Genomic DNA, 21,033 nt, shown 5'->3' with positions numbered 1-21,033 from the left:
AATTTTTGTTGGCTTTTAAATTTCAAATTACAGAAAGTTCGTCCAAAAAATAAAGCTAATGTACGGAGGGAGGTTTGTTTTGGGGCTATACCAAAACATGGACCTACGTTCGGTTAAACATTTTAAGTAAAATGGGACTATGTTGAAAATTGTTGATGCAGATGTGTGGTGACCACTACAACCTTCAAATGTCAAATTACAGTTAGTTCGGCTAAAAATTTTAGCTAAAATTGCCAATTACTGAAAATTGGGAGGTACCGTTATATGGGAGCTATATCCGAACATGGACCTATGTTGACAATTTTTTATGGAGAGGTGTTGTGACCACTAAGAACTTCAAATATCAAATTACTGCTAGTTCGGTTTAATATTGTAGTTAAAATCATAAAATTACTGAAAATCGGGTGGTACTTTTATATGGGAGCTTTATCAATACATCGACCTTTCTTGACAATTTTTGGTGGAGAGGTGTGGTGACCACTAAGAATTTCAAATGTCAAATGTTCAAATTACAGATAATTCGGTTAAAACTTGTAGGTAAAATTCTCAAAATACCGAAAATCCGTTATATGGGGATACCGAAATCCGTTATACCGAGGTACCGTTATATGGGGCTATACCAAAACATAGACCTACGTTCATAATTATTTCGAATATAAGTTTTTTGGTCACTAAAAACTCTAAATATCAAATTATACCTAATTCGGTCTAGAAATGCGACTCAAATCGTCAAAATATCTGAAATCGGGCGGTAACGTTATATGGGGGCTATTCCAAAACATTGATCTATGTCCACTAGTTTTGTTATATAAGTCTATTGGCACTTAAGAACCCTAAATGTCAATTTATAGGTAAATCGGTCTGAAAATGTAACTAAAAACGTCAAAATACCGTAAATCGAGGGTACCGTTATATGGGGGCTGTATCAAAACGTGGACCTATGTCCACAACTTTTGTTATATAAGTTTAGTGACGCTTAAGAGCCCAAAATGTCAAATTAGAGCTAAATCGGTCTGAAAATGTAGCTAAAAACTTCAAAATACCGTAAATCGGGGGGTGCCGTTATATGGGGGCTATACCAAAACGTGAACCTATGTCCACAACTTTTGTTATATAAGTTTATTTACACTTAAGAACCCTAAATGTCAAATTATAGCTAAATCGGTGTGAAAATGTAGCTAAAAACGGCAAAATACCGTAAATCGGGGTACCACAACTTTTGTTATACAAATTTTTTGACAGTTAATACCCCTAAATGGCAAATTATAGCTAAATCGGTCTGAAAATGTAGCTAAAAACGTCAAAATACCGTAAATCGGGGGGTACCGTTATATGGGGGCTATACCAAAACGTGGACCGATATAGCCCATCATCGAACTTGACCTGGCTGCAAACAAAAGACGCACTTTCCCAAAATTTCAGCGTCCTATCTCCATTTTTGTGGATGCTAGAGTGATTACCAGAGACGGACGGACGGACGAGCACAGATCGACTCAGAATTTTACCCTGATCAAGAATATATATACTTTATATGGTAGCAAATGAGTATTTCAATGCGTTACAAACGGAAAAACAAACTTAATATACCCTCCATACTATGGTGGAGGGTATTAAAATGGTAGACTTTTAAAGTTCAAACTTTGTTAAAAAATTGGGTAGTTTTTTGGCCAAAAAATTCAACATTTAAAAGTCTCTTCTTTAAAGAAACGATTTTTATGTACTTAATAATATGGTATGATTGTTCCACAAACATCCCAGAAGCGGCAAGTGAGTGTTGGGGCGGTGTTGTACTCAATAAGCCCACAAAAATTTGCCGACTTTTTGACGATTTGAAATACTATTTTGCCGATTTGACGATTTTGGCTCCCGAAAACTGACGATTTTCGACCAAACTTATCACTGCCTGTAAGACTCTTTACTGTGTGTTCTCTCTGCGACGATAGTTGACGACGATGTTGATTTTGTCGGACAAAGGGCGGATCTAGTATCTTTTTCCTGCTAGACCCGCAGTTGCTGTTGGAAAATTGGGACTCCATTGCATGTTAGCATGTAGAGTTTGGCGGCTCGTGGTATAATGGTTTTGTTATCCTTTCTCCCTGCATGGGCGGTGGGTTAGACACTGGAAGAAAAGAAAGTTGTCTTTATTGTAATTAATCAATGACCGCTTTTATCACTCCACAAATTCGTTGCAATTCTCAAATATAATGAGAATCGGGATGTGGTCTGATATTAGCTATACACGCATTTGCCATAATATAAATGGCAGAAGCGACGCGCTGACTATATAATGTCAGGGGAACTAGAATAATGGGCTTAGCATCAAGAAATTCATTTTGTTTGCCAAACCCCCAACTTTTTTGTCCTCACTAATAGTCAATTTATATATGGGATTCGATAGTAAACATATTGAAACTAAGGAAACCAAAAAAATAGGTCAAAATATTATACGTTGTGGGCGCGGCTGGTTCCTAAATACGACTATTTTCCCACATTTTGGAAAATATGTATTTTTCAAATTCCTGGGGTAAGAATAAAACTATTTCTTGCAAACTATAACATATATTGTGCCCATTATTTTTTGTTAAGTATGTAAAATTGTTACACTTCAATGAATTGATCCAAAAGCACCACTGAAAATATGGAATCGTATCCAACGACTTTCAAAAAGCTGACTATAATATCCTAACTTAAAGTTTTCATTGAATAAGATATCAACCAATTAAGCAAAATAATATAAAATTGCCAAAATATCCCCAAATTTCCGGAGCTTGCTTAAAAAGCTTATGACTGATTATTATCATAATTTAAAACAAAACATGCATATAATTTGTATATAATCGTACTGAGAGTAGATGTTCCAAAATCCAAACCAAATATTTTTTTTATTTTAGTTCACATTATAACCAAAAATAAAAAGTTAACAAACATAATGATCAATCATGTCACAAGAGTCTTAAAAATCACAAAATCACTTAATGACGGAATCGGCGGAGAACGGAAGCAGGCAAATAGGTGGCGCTGGTGGCAGCTTGGAATGATCCACCTTGTTGTCCACCAGTAGCGGCTAGGAATGATCCACTTTGTTGTCCACCAGTAGCGGCTAGGAATGATCCACTTTGTTGTCCACCAGTAGCAACTTGGAATGAACCACTCTGTTGACCAGCGGTACCAACTGCAGGAGCAGCAGAGGCAAAGTTCAAGGATGTAGCAACGCCACCATTGATGTGTTCAGATTTACCACCCAAAGCATCGTATTGAGCTTGAATGGTTCTTTGAGCATTGGCAGCATCTTCTGGGGTACGATATTTGACAAAATGAACTTCAGGTTTGTGATTAACATCAGTATTTTCAGCATTCAATTTTTCAGCCAAAGCAGAGAGATCGGCCTGTTTGTTGAGGACATAGATGGCAGTTTGTTGTTCGGAAGCGGATTTGGCCAATCCCAAGACGGCATCTTCGAGGCCGTTATTTTCGGGGCCCTTAATGAAAATAACACGAAGACCTTGTTTGGCAACATTGTTGAATTGATTGGAAGCGGCAGGTTCAGCGAAATCTTCTTCGTTGGCAGTGAAAGTATAGAATTCCTTTTCCAATTCAGCTTGGGCAGGAGCAATGCTGGATGCAGAACCAAAGGAACCCTCCGAGGCACCAGTAAAAGCAGGACCGGATGAAGTGGGAGCATATGAAGAACTTCCACTGGATACACCGAATGTTGAGCTGGAACCTACAGCAGGACCAGCATTGGAGGATACTGAAAAGCTGTTACCGCCGCTAATTCCACTAGAAATGCTTGCACCTCCAACACTTGAAACTCCAAATGATGCTGTATTAGAAGCAGCACCACTATTGAATGATCCACTGCTGACACCAGAATCTCCTCCTACTTGATAATTATATTGGGCACATGCTGTAGCCACCAAACACAACACAATGAAGGCACGCATCTTTGGGAGGATTTGTTTTTTCGCTGATACTACTTAAGAGATAGATAAACTGGAGTGGAATGAAGTTTCATCGAATCAACAGCTATTTTTATACAATAAAATTTTTCCAAATTACTTTGAACGAAAAACATAATTGACCGTTTTACCCTCATAAATCATTAAGAAGTTGTTGCACAGGTCATTTAGTTTTCTCCAGATTCAGTTCAACTTAATTTGCTGAAAAGTTAATAGAATTCTAAATGTTGTTTTATTCCATGATAGAGCCTTTCTAAATGAAAATACTGACAAGAAAAAATGGTTATCTAAAACGAAACCATATCAGATGCAATAAATTTGCTTCGAAGTGCTATCAATGCATGTGGATTTTTAAATTAGGCTTCCGCGTTTAATTTTCATCTTGTTTTGCAAGAATATAATTTTTTTTTATTCTATGAGCGAGCAAAATAGCTGTCTCACTTATCATGGGAACGAGCGTGTATTAAGCCGGTTTGGAGTAGATAATTCACTGTTGTGTTTATCGAAGCTACATAATTTGTGAAGGGAATTTATATCTATATTATGTATTATTAATATTAATTTTTAATTCAAAGAAAAATTATATAATATTTTAGATCACTAGTGAATCAAGTAATATTTTTAAAAAGTGTAAACGGTGTTAGGTTTGGCCGGGTCGAATGTTTTATACCCTGCACCACGAACGTTATTGAACTAAAATAGAACACCTAATTTTAAAGAATGCTTAATATTCACGAGACGTGTATGTTTCTTAGCCAAAATATGTTAAATCGGGATGTATTGTCATATGGGGCATATGCCAAAACATGAGCCTATATTGATCGTTTTTTGTGTGAAGTTTTTTTATCCAGTATGAAATTTTACCAAAATCCTTCAAAATAACCCACGTCGGTCGGTTTTGTTATACAGTATCCCTATCAAAACAAAGGCCTATATTTAGAAATTTCCTATTTGAAGTTTTGTTTCAACAAATACCCGCAAACAGTGTTGCCAGTATTTTTCTGTGCCTCATCCCCAAATTCAGAGTCGTTCATCCCCAAAAATTCTGAAAATTTGTATTAATATTCTTAATAATTGTATTAATATTTCACTTTATTGCCGGGTTATTCACGAAAACGATGATTTCACCATCCCCTTGTTGGTGTTAATACTATCAGGAAATGTTTTTTTTTTAATTTATTGCTTTTGACTCAATGTTAAGGCCTCGACATATGTATAAGAAGCATGTCATTCATGCTTAAGTTATATCTGATAAAAGACTAAATACCAAGTTCGACCTAATAAAAATATTTCAGAATCACATTTGAATTAGGTCGAACTTGGTCTTTAGTCATTTACCAGATATGACTTAAGCAAGAATGTCATGCTTCTTATGTGTCGAGGCCTTCAGTGCGTCCGGTATGTAAATTTCCTTGCCTCTATCGATTTAAAACTTGTAAGAAGTGTTTGGAATCTGAACATTCCAAAAGAACTTTAAGTTTTTTGTATATGAGAAAAATTCTTTAGAATTCTTTCGATAGTACCCGATTTGATAAAAACTTCTAACTTGCAACATCGCTCTATACTAACCATATACATATGTACTTAAGCATAAATAATAATTAAAGTCTGGTGACCAGCTTAACACTGAATTCAAACAATTTTGCGCGCATAGTTCGACACTCCTTTCGATGAAGTTTTATATAGTCGACATATTTAGAAATGTGTCCCCTTACTGAGGAGTTTAACAAACTTTTAAAAAATTTGGTGTCATCATGTCAAAGTTTCAAACCGAGATGGCAGCAAAAATAATCGAATTTTCCGCCTCACCATTTGAAAATATGAAGTAATTCTGTAGGTCATACGACATACACAACAATACAGTCGGCTACCATCATAGGAACTTGACTTACACGTCTTGTGGTATATTATTTGCTATATATTTTATTAATTTCAGCATGTTCCAAATATTCAAAGTACATTATTCTCGATGAGAACTACAAGATTTGAAAACAAGAGGATTTGATTGACGATTGTGCTTCTTTTTCATAAAAATTGCATGTTGATTTGTAGACAAAAATTCCCCATAAAATCCCCCAATTTGTAAGGCTTTCCCCATCAAATCCCCAGCTCCCCAATCCCAAATTTTGTTCCCCATTTTCGAAAAAATATCCCTAGTTTGGGGAAAAATTCCCAATACTGGCAACACTGCCCGCAATACCAAATTGTCGGAAAATGTGACCAAAACACTAGTTCTAATTCTAATCCTCTGAAGAAATGTTTTATACCAATGGTAAACACTAAATACAAATTTCAGTTATTTCGAATGGATAACGTGATTAAAACCGAAATAAATAATGTCGCGAAATTCTTCAAAATACTGGAAATCAGGCCTTACTGTTCTATGGTGACCATATCACAACGTAGACCTACACGAGAATTCACTATAAAACTGGGGTATACCCCTAGAGAAGATCAAATAAACAAGTAAAAACCAGTAAGGCAAACATCAAAGTCGGGCGAAGCCGACTATATGGTACCCTACACGACTGTGAGTATGTAAAATATATGGGAGCATTATCAAAATCTAGGCCGATTTCATTATAATTTGGCAAATCTATTTCTATACCAAATTCAGTCACATATTCAAAATTTCATTAAAAATCGATGTCGGATTAGATCAGATGGCACCCATCCTATTGGATATACACAGCGTGTTTGCTGCATCGAATACAAGAAATCGGTCAAAACTATATATGGGAGCTATATCCAAATCTGAACCGATTTTCACAAAAAGCAATTGCGTTCTTCCAATAGCTAACTTCTCCAATTTTTAGCCGAATCGGATAGGAAATGCGACCTGGACGTTGCGAAATAAAAACGAATATGAACGGCGTTAAGTTCGGCCGGGCCGAACTTGTTATACACCCCCCACGAGTTGTATTGAAGTAAATGAAACAATTAGCTTATTTTGGTTTATGAAGAAGACTAAATACCAAATTTCCCATACTTCGGTAAGATAATGTGGCAAAAACCTAAAACTGCCGAAAATCAAGAAGTACACTTCTATGTGGAATATAGGAAGACTTGTAATATTTTATAACCCCAAAGCCTAAATACCAAACTTAGGAGGATTGGCGTTTTTTGTTTTGGTATAGCGACTTCTATTTTGTTTTTCAAAATAGTCAGGCTTATTCCCATAACGGTTATTTTAATATTTTATTAAAACAACTTTAATTTATTGTGGGAATAATTTTTTGGCGATGTTTACCAAGGGGTAAGGCATGGAAGACTATAGTTTCAGATCTCGCCACAGATCTTCATCAGTTCCCTTGTTTCTTGTTTTTCAACAAGAAACTTTTTATACCCAAGTGTCAATTGCTCGCTCATATAGATACGTGTACAAAGAAACACTCTGATCGAGAATTTCTTTGGCACTACCTAAACTCGAGCAACTTCACTTGCAAACAAAACCAAATCTTTCCCACTGCTATGCGTTCGTCAATTCTCAATGAAAAAACACATAACTAATTTGTTGGTATTGCATACTACAGCAATAAACAACATTTCGACGGTGCCCGGTCTCACAATTAGGAGGGTTGGCGTTTTTTGTTTTGGGATGACGACTTCTATTTTGTTTTTCAAAATAGTCAGGCTTAATTAAAAATTTGGCGATGTTTACCAAGGGGTAAAGAAATTCCAAAGAAATTCTTGATCAGAGTGTTTCATTGCGCACGTATCTATTTGAGCGAGCATTTGATACTTGGGTATAAAAAGTTTCTTGTTGAAAAATAAGAACCAAGGGACTGATGAAGATCTGTGGCGAGATCTGAAACTATTGTTTTCCCTGCCTTACCCCTTGGTAAACATCGCCAATTTTTTTCCCAATAATAAATAAAAGTTGTTTTAATAAAATATTAAAAAAACTACTTTTGGTGGAATATTGAAGCCACAACCTTCGAAATACTGAAAATCGGAGATACCGTTCTATGGGGGCAATATGAAGGCGTGGACCTATACCTAGAAATTTCAAGTGGAGAGTTTTGTACCCACAACGAAGACTAAATACCAAATATCAACCATTTCGGTGGCATATTGAGGCCACAGCCTTCAAAATACCGAAAATTAGGATGTACACGGTGCTCTTGAAACTATTTTAAATGGAAGGTGCTTACACCTTGGAAGTTTTTGCGGATTCTGAAACTACAATGTTCATAGATGAGAAAAATCAAAAAACAAAAAAAATCGCCGGAGCGCTTTTTAAATAAATCGCGATTTAAGTTGACATTTTTAGGGGTTGTTTAGGTTTTCACGATTTTGCTTAGTAACCGCAAGTCCTATCAAAATGGGACTAAAAAAATGTTGTAGCCATGAATATTTTCTACAAGATCGACCTGTATGGTATTTTCGGAGATTTTACCATTTTTGAGATATAGAAGTTCAAATTGGGACAATGCACTGACTGTATCGACCCCTTAAAAAACAATGTCATGAAGAGTGCGCCTTAACTAACTTTTGATGAAAACCGCTTACACAGGGAAAGTTTTTCTAAATTCTGAAACAGCAGTGTTCAAAGATGAGAAAAATCCAAAAACAAGAAAAAATCGCTGTAGTGATTTTTAAATAAATCGCTGTCAAAATTCACATTTTTAGGTGTTTTTTAGGTTTTCACGATTTTACTTGGAAACCGCAAGTCCAATCAAAATGGGACTAACAAATGTTGTAGCCATGAAAATTTTCTACAAGATCGACCTGTATGGTATTTTCGTAGATTTTACCATTTTTGAGATATAGAAGTTCAAATTGGGACAATGCACTGACTGTATCGACCCCTTAAAAAACAATGTCATGAAGGGTGCGCCTTAACTAACTTTTGATGAAAACCGCTTACACAGGGAAAGTTTTTCTAAATTCTGAAACAGCAGTGTTCATAGATCAGAAAAATCCAAAAACAAGAAAAAATCGCTTTAGTGATTTTTAAATAAATCGCTGTCAAAATTCACATTTTTGGTGTTTTTTAGGTTTTCACGATTTTACTTGGAAAAAGCAAGTCCAATCTAAATGGAGCTAAAGAAAATGTTGTAGCTGTAAAAATTCTCTAGAGGATTGACCTTTACCATTTGTTCCCAGCCTGTACCATTTTTGAGATAAAGAAGCTCAGTTTAAATTTTTAGGTTTTTTGTTAGGGTTTCGCGATTTTGCTTGAATACGGTAAGTCTTATCGATATGGGACCTGAGAAAATCTTAAAGCTGTGAAAATTCTCTACAAGACTTGCTTAAGTAACTTATCCTAAGTTGTTACATTTTTTTAGATATATAAGTTTAAGTTGGGAATTTGCAGTCATGACATTGTTTTATAAGGGGGCTATACAGAATTGAATTTGAATTGTCCCAATTTGAACTTCTATATCTCAAAAACGGTAAAACGGACGATAATACCATAATTGCAATCTTGTACAGAATTTTCATAGCTACAACATTTTTCTTAGTCCCATTTTGATAGGACTTGCGGTTTCTAAGCAAAATCGTGAAAACCTAAACAACCCCTAAAAATGTCAACTTAAATCGCGATTTATTTAAAAAGCGCTAAATACACAATTTCAGTCATTTCTTCCGAAATGTACCGACTAATTTCTGGAGGAAAGTTTTATGCCCCCAAATGAAAACTAAATACCAAATTTCAGCAATTTCGGTGGAATATTGAGGCCACAACCTTCGAAATGTCGGAAATCGGGTGGTACCGTTCAATGGGGGCTATATCAAAACGTGGACCAATATAGCCCATTTGGAATGCCAAACATCCTAGTAGTAATAGAAACTTCTATACCAACATACAAAGCTCTACCTTAAAAATTGTTGTATCTTGATTTCAACAGACGGACGGACAGACGGACATGGTTATATCGGCATAGAATTTTACCCTAATCAAGAATATATATTTTATAGGATCTCCGATGAATATTTCGATGTGTTACAAACGTAATGACAAATTTAATTATACCCTCCATATTATGGTGGGGGGTATAATTAACGTGGAAACCGACATGCATAAATAGACTCAGAAAATTATTCTATATTAGGCTGGGGCGATTTGAAAACCTTAATGAGCCCTTCGCGTTTCTGATTCCTGGGAATGAACTGAGCAAAAAAGTCCACTGGACCATATATCTACCGTAAAAATCGAGCCTCCCGATTTTGACTTTAAGTTTTTTATGGCCTTTTTTTGGATATTTTGGCATATAACAGCCAAACCATTGAGATGTGCCCCAAAGAAGGCAAAAACAATTCAATCGGCTGGTAAGGTTATGGCAACGGTTTTTTGGGACTTCAAAGGTATTTTATTGATTGACTATCTGCAAAAGGGTAAAACAATAAATTCAGAGTACTATTGCAACCTTTTGGATCAATTAAATGTACAAATTCATCATGACAACGCACCAACGCACAAGAGTGTTTTAACAATGGCTAAAATCAACGAATTAAAGTACAAGTTGCTTGACCACCCACCTCATTCTCCTGATTTAGCTCCCAGTGACTTTTACTTGTTCCCAAATCTAAAAACATTCCTTGTTGGCAAGCGTTTTACCTCAAATGAACATGCAATTACAGTTGTAAACCACTATTTTGAAGACCTTGAGGAAAACTATTATAATCAAGGGATAGAATTGCTAGAAAAGCGTTAGACTAAGTGTATTGAAGTTTCAGGAGATTATATTGAAAAATAAAAATATTTTTGAAAAACTAACTATTCTCTTTCATTGATGGGCTAAGAAGTTTCCGAACCGCCCTCGTATCTTAGATACCAATATCAGACATCAATCGGCAAACTCTTAGCTAAATCATGTCAAAATATTACAAGTCGAACAACCCCTCGATTGTTATTCCGGCTGTATTCTCTACTTTTGGTATAATGTTACAAAAGAAACAGTATCAATTTCTTAATTGTACGAGTAGAAGTTGTTGCACTCGATAACATTAAACACATTGGTACTAGAATTTAAATATTTCTTATATCAAATTTATTGCTTCAAATCTTTATAGATCCTTCGATCTTTATAGAACCCCAATTAATCAACAAGGACTGTACCCTTGCCGATTGACTTTTGTGAGGGTGGTACCTGAAAATGTTGTCCATACCTTTTCTATCGGAAATTGATGTAAGTTTAGAAGTAATTTTACGACATTTGAAGGAGTGGACCGCAATAGTGAATGAACTATTGCGATGTACAAAGTTTAGACCGAATCGATTACCCCCTTCGAGAGTACACACCATCCTCAATAGATAAGCACCAAGGCCTCTGACGCCAACACCACCAAGAAAAAAGGTAATCTGATTGCTGAAAAGAACACAAGAACTTAAATAAACCACCAAACCTATTTTATACCAAAATAACTGATACCGTGTGTTTTTATTTTTATCTTTTTATTTTCCTCCATCGTTCTAATTGAGCATTTTGGTCGAAAAGGAATCAATACACCCCCCTCCCCCCTCATAAATTGCATTACCGCATCATCACCCCCTCTTCTAATCACCACCACCACAAATTGTTCTGCTGCCCCTGTTGCTAACCACTCCAAGTCAACTGTCGATGCTCTTAGTCTGCCTTTGTCACCTATCGACATTGATATTTTTGCTGGAAACTTTATGTCTTGGCCAACCTTTCGGGATATTTTCACCACCCTATTTGTTGACAATTCGCGTCTGTGAGACGTTGAACGCTTCTGCTATTTGTTGCAGAAAACCTCCGGTGAGGTTCGTGAAATCGTTTCGAGATTTCCACTCACCAATAACAGTTTTCCCTTAGCTTGGAAACATTGTCGGATACGTATAACAATAAATGTATCCTGGAGAATAGTCACATCCAGCAATTCTTCAATCTCCCTTTTTTGATAATGAAACAAACTCTTGTTTGAAAACTATCCAGCGTGGGATTAGTCTAGCTGCAATGACCGTCTATGACGTCATTTCGGATCATTGGGATCCAATTACAGTTTGTATTTGTTTGCTGCGTTTACCAAAATAGGCTTTGACCCTGTGGGAGCAAAGCATCAAAAATAAGTAGTCGTTACCTTCTTGGAAAGACTTAGATGCTCTCCTCACAGAGAGGATACAGACATTTATGTGTATCCAAAGTTTGTACGGTAATCAGATCACAAAATCGTCACCGAATAATGTTGATCCATGTAGATCCTTCAATAAATTGTTGTCGGTACATCAATCTAAAAATGTGTGTTGCCCCATTTGTCCTAATCAGAGACATGTTTTGCGCCTCTGCCCCCAGTTTTCTAAACTATCGTTTGTGGACAAATTCTCAATTGCTACAAAGAACAATTATTGCATTAATTGCTCATATCGTGGTCATGCTGTTAAGAAATGTAATACCAAACATAGTTGCAACACATGCAGACAAAGGCATCACAGCCTTCTCCACCGGCCACCAGTTAGAAAAGTTGTTGCTTCGTCACCTTCGAAGACCTTTCATGATGTCAAAAGTCGAGAATTAAATTCTACTTTGTCGCAACGAAGCTCCGCTCCGGCTTTTAAACCTCTCAAAAGTCGAGTTTATGGTTGTAAGTTGTCGCCACAAAATACCGCTCTGGCTTTTACAAAGGTCAAAAGTTGAGAAACTGCTGACCAAAGCAAACTCAAACCGGTTCCTATCCACTCAATAGATAATAATGTGCTTCTTGGAACCACCAAAGTAAATGTTGTGCATAATGGCAAATCGCATAGCGTGCTATCTGAGATCCATCATCTAAAATGTCAATTGTAACCAAGAAGTTTAAGAAGAATATTGGTATTACAACTTGCTAAAAAATCTGGTACACCTAAAGAAGTTTGTTCTTTGAAATTGTCGTCCTTTAAAAATTCGTCTAGAATTGTGGAAACTAAAGCATTAGTCTTTCCTAATGTCAAGGGGAAATTGTTCTCGCCTCCACCCATGTCAAAATTGAAAGCTCAGGTCCCTAAATTAGAATTAGAGGTTTCTTATGATGACAGCCCAATAGACTTGCTACTTGGCGCTGATCTATATACTAAAATACTTCAATCTGAACCGCCCAAAATTGTTTTAGATTCGTTGCTATTTTCGGTTACCTCATTACCGGTTCTTTCCTACCGCCCTAGCACATAACTTAGCAATCGATAGTGATATTGAAAATCGCCCACAATATTTTATATTATATCTTGAAAACTAAAATTGAATTGTTCAGTTACTCGACTCCATATTATTGAATAGATCGAATATCGGAGTCGATCATTTCTTAATTGCTCGTTTATGGAAATCGATCATTTATACTATAGCTCACTTGGGAATCGAAATTTACGTTTATGAATCCTATTATTAACACATTTGTACAACATTATAAACCTTTATCATAATTATTCCTAGCTTTAATTTGTTGATCCACGTTTACGTGTATCAAGGTGGGCGGCAATGTATAAGTTAGATACTTTGTCCCTCAAATTCCCCTGCTCGATCAATCACGGATGCTGATTGGCGCATTGGCATATTCTCTACAACTCCCTCTGCGGAGACCGTAGTGTGCGGATCGCCGACTGGCATCGTTTGTTATCGGTTTGCTCGCTTTGGTACACTCCTACTCTCACTGGAATAATTGTACCTGTATTTGTATGACATGGGATCCTGTGCGATCACTTAGAACCTCTGCGTTCACTTGTCATTAGTCACTTGTTGAAGAATAACGTCTACGCGTTATTACTAAAAGGCCTCTGTCGCCAATACCACCGATTAAAAAGGTATTCTTTGTCGTTGTAAGAAAAGAAATAATACAGAATAAACAGCAATCATATTTATATTAAGAACCCAGCAAAATGTTCGATGACAAATCATGAGTTGAATCATAGGTGCAAGTGACATGGCATCGATGAAAATTCGGGTGAATCACCGATGAAATTTACAACGGAGTGACACATGCTTTCACGAATTCATTGTCATTGAATTTTGCATCAGTTCATTGTCATGGCATTTTGCACCAGTTCATTGTCATGGTATTGTGCACCAGTTCATTGCCATGGCATTTTGCAACACTTCATTGTCATGGCATTTTGCACCAGTTCATCGTCAAGTCATCTTGCACCAGTTCATTCTCATTGCATTGTGCACCAATGCATTGGATCTGGATTTCCAACAATCAGAAATAAAATTTGGAGACCAATTATGTAATTTGTTGAGTACAATACACAAATGATATAATTTTTCTTTTTATACCCTCAGCCTTTAGGCTAAAAATGTGCCTAATCGAAATAATGATTTTAGACCCCAAGTATGTTTGGACGAAATGTGTTTCAGACAATTTGGAGTCGATTTAGCAATGTCCGTCCGTCTGTCTGTCTGTCCGTCTGTCTGGCTGGCTGGTGCGCACGATAACTCTCGAATGGATCAACCGATTCGGTAAAAAATTTGGCTTTGGTAATATTTTGCCCAAACTTAGTTTAAGTTCGAAGATGGGCTATATCGGTCCACTCCTTCCGGTACCTCCCCCACAAAAGTTCGAAAATGTTCGGAAAATTTGTGCGCACGATAACTTTTGAAGGAAGTAACCGATTTGATCCATACTTTCCACATCGTGAAATTTCTACCACACTTAGATGAGGTTCGAATATGGACTCAATCGGTCCACTCGTTCGGGTAACTCCCACACAAAATTTGGGATAAGTTCAGATTAGGACCTGCTCTCGAATCGCTTCGACTTTTGTTGCAACAACTTGTATTCACTGCCCTCCATACGACGGTACAAATTTCATCAGGGGCAAGTTCATACTTCCTGAGAAAATAGCCTGAAAGATGCAAAAAGCCCATATGGCACCGTGTGTAGTGGTTGGAGCGCAAGATAACTCTCGAAGGGATCTGCCGATTCGGTCCAAAATTTTGCCTTCGAAATATTTTGTCCAAACATAGTTTAAATTCGAAGACAAGCCATATCGATCGATCCACACCTTCAGGTACCGCCCCCACAAAAGTTCAAAAATGTTCGGAAAAAGTGTGCGCACGATAACTCTTGAAGGGAGTGACCGACGTAATCCATACTTTGCACATCCTAATATATCTACCAGATATAGATTAGGTTAGAATATGGACTATAGTTGTCTACTCCTTCTAGTACCTCTCACACAAAATTTCGGATAAGTTCACTTTAAGACCTGCTCTCGAATCACTTTAATTTTAGTTGAAGCGATTTGCATTCGCTACCTCCATTACGACGGTAAAAGGTTTTTTCAGCGGCAAGGTGTAAAAAACCCCTATGTCACTATATGTGGCGGTCGGAGAGCACGATTTGGTCCAATATTGGGTCTTCGTCATATTATATCCAAACTTAGTTTCATGTCGCTATGACCAAAATGCTATAACGATATCACTTGAATGCGACAACCAATTTTTTTCCAAACTTTGGACCTCCTTATATATTGTCAAAATTTAGTTTAACTTCTAAAATGGACCATACCGGACCTCCCTAAGGGTACCTCACCCACAAAAGTTCAATATTTGTATCATAGGGCAGTTCATTCCTAATCGAGATTTTTGTCGGCAAGTTCAAATGTCCAAAAAGGGTCACAAAATTCTGAAGAGACCTAAAATACATTCGATCTGTCCGTAGGTTAAATTTTCACTTCACATTGGCTGAGGGTATATATCTGTCGGCAAAGCCGACTGACACTTTTTTACTTGTTTTAAGGAATTTTCAAGATTATTATCTTTATGTGTTTTTTTAATACATTTATCTGCCAAAATCATAGTTATCTCTTCCCATGGCTGCAAGACATTTCCGTTTTTTCAATATTCGATCAATTATGTGCTAATCTCTGCACAGGGCTCATCATTTGGGAAATCTAGTATAAATTTGAATTCTATTATTTTTAAACTATTTATTCTGTAATAGTTACCATGTTTTGGTGGTCTGATTTATACTTATTTAGAGGGCTTTTATTCTAAACAGAACATATTGTAACATAATCCGAACTAAGGGGTAGTTTACACTATATGTAAATGTCATATGACATCAAATTTTCCATCATTATATAGTCGCTAATATGTGCAATATTGGGGATTTTCCTTACGCCATTTACCTTGTGCGTCCACACCAGCAAAAATGTAATAAAATTACGTCTCCACATTGCCTGCGTGGGTAGATATGGAATGTTTTTATTTCGTGTCATATGACATTGATAGATAGTGTAAACTACCTCTTAGAATATATTTCCAACTGTACCGATCTTCTACTATGCTTCTCCACCTTTGGATGCCATGTTTTGTCACATAATTGTTAACTTAGTCCAACCATTGGGGGTTTGCCAATGCAATAGTTGCAGCTCGATACGTTTACTATATCGGTGTCGGCCGGCGGGTACAGCTCATGGTTTATGGACCGGGTCTCTTTAATATTTATTTTTAATTCCACAAAATTAAACAGGTTTCCAAACACAAAATATATTTTTTTGTTTTATAACAATTTACATAGTTTTTATACCCTACACCACTATGTGGAAAGGGTATTATAAGTTTGTTTTGGTAAAAATTCATGTAACACCGCGAAATACTCGTCGGAGACCCCCAATGTGGTATAACAATCTTCATACCTCGCCGAGATAAAGCGATTTTGAGATGTGTGTCCGTCCGTCCGTCCGTGTGTCCGTCTGTCCATTATAAATTGTAATCAAACTCCAGGCCGCAATTATGGACCGATCGTCACCAAATTTGGTATGGAGGTCGGTTTCACATCAGAATATATCGCTATTTTAATCGGAAAAGCATAATTTTTATACGATTTTGTAGCTGCTCTGTAGGTCGCAATAATAGTCCGATTGCCTCGAAATTTTAAACAAGGTAAGAGAATATGACAAAGTAGAAGCTTGCAAGTTGAGATGGCGATCAGATAATATTTAGATGGTTAAATGGACCACAACTTTTGTGTGCAAATGGTGAAAAATTTTAATATACAGCTTTTATCTTTATTCCTGGAAGAGTCATTCCTGGCAAGTAAGCTATACCTGGAAGAGGAACGCTTGACCTTTCTATTGATGTCAATTGTGTTGGTGTACATGATAAGATAACAGAGTTACAGCCTAATGTACCCTGTAGTTTCTTTATAATCATAAACACGATGAGGTCACAATTATAGCTCAATAATCACCAAATTTTGCACGAGGTAAGACTTTAGGACGAAGTAGATGCTTACAATTTTAGATGATGATCTGTTAATATTTAGCGGGTAAAATGGACCATTACTTTTGTATGAAAAATGCAAAAAATATTTTTTGGTCTATATTTTATTTCCTGGAAGATATATACCGGCAAAGTTGACTACATATGGAAATACATAGATCTACTGATCTCCCCCCGGATGTAAATTGCAATAACGCGTCGGCTAGTGCTAATACATAATGTGTTTTGTGTAGAGAACCACATTTGTCCATTCCCAGTTTTTGCATTATTGCAAATAACATGGTTCCCTAACGTTTTAATTGTCCAATTCAATTTTTATACACACATTGCCACCTTTTTTCAAAACTATTCCCCAGCCAGGCAAATTCAAATTTTTCAACGGTGGCAAAGGTTTGCTGCATTTTCTGAGTATTTCCGCCATGTAAAATTTCTCTAAAAGTGGTGTCTTAGGACACTCCGTTCGGACTCGGAGATAAGCTGTGGGTCCCATATCATTGAGCAAATATGAATTGGGGTACACTCCTTCATTGATATGATAGAAGTCTCCCTTGTCCCTTCTAAGATGTTTGTGAAACAATTACTATATTATTATTTAAGCTTGGTGTGATACGGGACCTGAATGCACAAAGTTACTTCTTACAATAAGTTTATTTGTTCCATAAAGAAATGTTGATATGTGGAAAGTTAATTCCAAGGGGTAGTGGTGTAGGGTATCACATGGTCGGCCCCGTCCGACTATAGCCTTTTCTTACTTGTTTTTTTTAATAAAAATATGTTAATTTTGCCACTATCGGCCACTTTCTTTTGACTTTTATTTTCATTTTAACTTTTGCAAGTAAACAATTATTCGGGTACATGATTATTTGATCATTTATTGTACGGGTACTTATAAATTTATTTAAAATCATGACAATATTATGACAAAGATCGGATCTTTCCCCACTTCATTTGCACTCGTGAAAATTCGATGAGAAAGATCGGATCTTTCACGACTTCAATTACACTCATGAAAATTCAATGAAAAGGATCGGATCTTTCACGACTCCAGTCGAACTCATGCAAAAGAACCAGTGAAATCATGATTTCACATAGAACCACTTCCATTTAATTTGCTGGGAATTAATACTGGTTGTTTTTATACCCTCCACCATAATATGGGGGATATAATTCCGTTTGTAACACATCGAAGAATTTATCGGAGACCCTATAAAGTATATATATTCATGATCAGAGTAAAATTCTAAGTCGATGAAATCAAGATACAGCTCGCAATTTTTAAGATAGAGCTTTGTAATTTGGTGGGCTATAAATGGGCTATATCGGTCCACGTCTTGATATAGCCCCATAGAACGGTACCACCTGATTTCCGATATTTTGAAGGTTTTAGCCTCATCATCACACCGAAATGGCTGAAATTCGGTACTTAGTGTTCGTTGGGTGTATAAATTTTTCTCGCATAGGTCTACGTCTTCCTGGCCGAACTTAACGCCGTTCCTGCTTGTTATTTTTCGGTTGATCCGTTTGAGAGTTATCATGGGCTCCGGCCTGCCAGACAAACAGAGATACAGACGGACGGACTGTGGCTAAGTAATTCCAGCTTTTCTGAAATATATAAGTGGAGTCTAAAATCATTATTTCGATGAGGCACATTTGTAACGGAGCAAAATATGTATGATCTCATAACCCTAAAGGCTGAGGGTACAATTATACTTCATTGATGACAGGGAAAACTTTTAAGTGGGTATTCTACATATAGCAGATTTTAGAAGTTTTTGACGCAAAAAATTCATTGGCACCCTGCGTCCCTGGCCGACGGTACGTCCCGATCTTAGGTATTTTCGGTACATTTTTCGATCAAACTATCTATAATTGAAATTTGAGGTTGCCAATGGTCTCAAAACTTTTACACCAAATTATGTCCATATTTGCATATAGCTACATGTTTTGAAAACTTATGCATCAAAAATTTTATTATATGTCCATATTTTGGTATAGCTCCGTAGAACGAAACCTCAGCAATTTCCGTAGTTTGAAAGTATTAAACACATTTTTCTCACGCACATTATTTAGTCTCCGTTTAAATGGTATTTTTAAAATTTTATCAACATGATCCAAACGAAATGGCTAAAATCTGGTTCCTATATAATTTATGATGGAGGGTATAAGCTTCAGACACATCATCCAAATGAAAGTTCTGAAATATGGTTTCAATATAATTTATGGTGAAGGGTATAGAAACTTTCCGGTCCGACCGGAAATGTGTCTTCTTTAGTGATGAGTTTAACGATATACACAATTTTCTACCAGCCAAGTATTGTTTTCTTCAGGCACACCAAACCCTTATGCCTTGTTCGTTCGGCATCCAAAAACATTTTAAGTATTGGAGTAAAAATAATGATACACATTCGTAAACAATTTCAAACAAAACAAATATTTATTCATAATAATAACGATGATAATAATAATAACAAGAACATCTAGTTTCAATTTTCAGTCTTCAAGATTGAAATATCCAATCTCCCCGTTTATCTTAATAACGTCTAAAGCGACGAATATAACTGGGCAAATATGTGCTTGCAGGTATCCCAACAGCTGCTGGAACAACCGATGGTTGCGAGGCAAAATTTAGACTTGAGGCAAAACCACCATTTATGTCTCTGGAAGTACCACCCAAGGTATTGTATTGCTCCCGAATGGCGTTCTGAGCATTCACAGCATCCTCAGCCGTACGATATTTAACAAAATGAACCTCTGGCCGATTGTTACTATGATCATTTATAGAATTAAGTTTATTTGCCAACTCATTGATGTCTGGCTGTTTGCTGAGAACGTAGATGTCAGTTTGGGGAGTATATTTGCCCAATGCTAATATGGCATCTTCGAGTTGATTCTTTGAGGGTCCTCTTATGAAAATAACACGTGTAGGTTTCCTTGCAGATTGTAGAATCTGATCCGAATCCTTATCCTTGAAGTCATTTTCATCAACCGTGTATGTTATAAATTCATTTGCTGGAGATGTTGCTTCAGGGTCGATAGCTGGGCTTACATTGCTATTGTCTCCGTTTGATTTTTCCAATTGTGATTTTCCAGCGTAATTTAGGAAGGAGTTTTCCACATCATTAGTAAACCCTTTATGAAGTCCACTTCCATTTAATCCACCATCATCTTCACCAAGTTGATAATTGTATTGTGCACAGGCAACTGCCACCAATGATAAAATAATAATTGTACGCATCTTTTTGGTCGGACGATGCTACTGTTCTATTTTTCGATGGTTTACTAAGAATGAAACGACACACATCGATGTCATCTGTTTTATACTTTGACCTAATTTTGTATTCACCTGAAATCAGTTTAACTAACAAAACGTCAATCTATTGAAAATTGTAACATAAAAAATCATAAATCGAAACCTTCCACCTCATAACTTACTCTCTGATCTCTAATATTCATATGTATTTCTGACATTCATATTCAGATCTATGGATATTTATTCATTCATTAGTCTGATTTGTTGCGATCGAGGCATATGTAGTTAGAATTAATGTACACGCGTCGAACTTCACATGGCCATACAGAGACATGATTAGCTTAATTATATAACCTAATATATTTTAATTATATAACCTATCATATTTTAAATTATTGATTGTGATAGACAGTTATCAAAATGAGCACATGCGCACAAATCTTGAAATATTCTTTTAATATCTGGACAACATCACATCAGGGTAATAAAATCTCATAATGTACCTTAATAAAATAAACATAAAATTATTTTAATGTTTGATTGTCGTATTAAAATGTAAATGTTGTAACTAACTGGCGACTGAGCATTAATGTTACAACAACCGCTAAATTGAATGGTACAAAATAATTTAAATTGTAAAATGAATGAAAATTAAAATATT

The 21,033-nt window shown here is 36.3% G+C and overlaps 2 protein-coding genes across 2 annotated transcripts; both read right to left on the bottom strand.

Annotated features, from left to right (window-relative positions):
• Positions 1-2,972: 2,972 nt before the first annotated feature.
• On the bottom strand, positions 2,973-3,944 carry LOC141389990 (uncharacterized). Its single transcript, XM_073962364.1, has one exon. The coding sequence runs from the start codon at positions 3,942-3,944 to the stop codon at positions 2,973-2,975; it is 972 nt and encodes a 323-aa protein (XP_073818465.1).
• A 15,708-nt stretch (positions 3,945-19,652) lies between these two features.
• Positions 19,653-20,357, bottom strand: LOC141389983 (uncharacterized). The gene has a single exon (XM_073962351.1). It carries the CDS (start codon positions 20,355-20,357, stop codon positions 19,653-19,655), a length of 705 nt encoding a protein of 234 aa, XP_073818452.1.
• Between the last annotated feature and the right edge of the window lie 676 nt (positions 20,358-21,033).

Source organism: Musca autumnalis, unplaced genomic scaffold (assembly GCF_047663935.1).
Source record: "Musca autumnalis isolate F117 unplaced genomic scaffold, ASM4766393v1 scaffold_1, whole genome shotgun sequence".
Taxonomy (NCBI): Eukaryota; Metazoa; Arthropoda; class Insecta; order Diptera; family Muscidae; genus Musca; species Musca autumnalis.
Note: the sequence above shows the minus strand (reverse complement) of the source record. Positions and strands in the feature narration are given on the sequence as shown.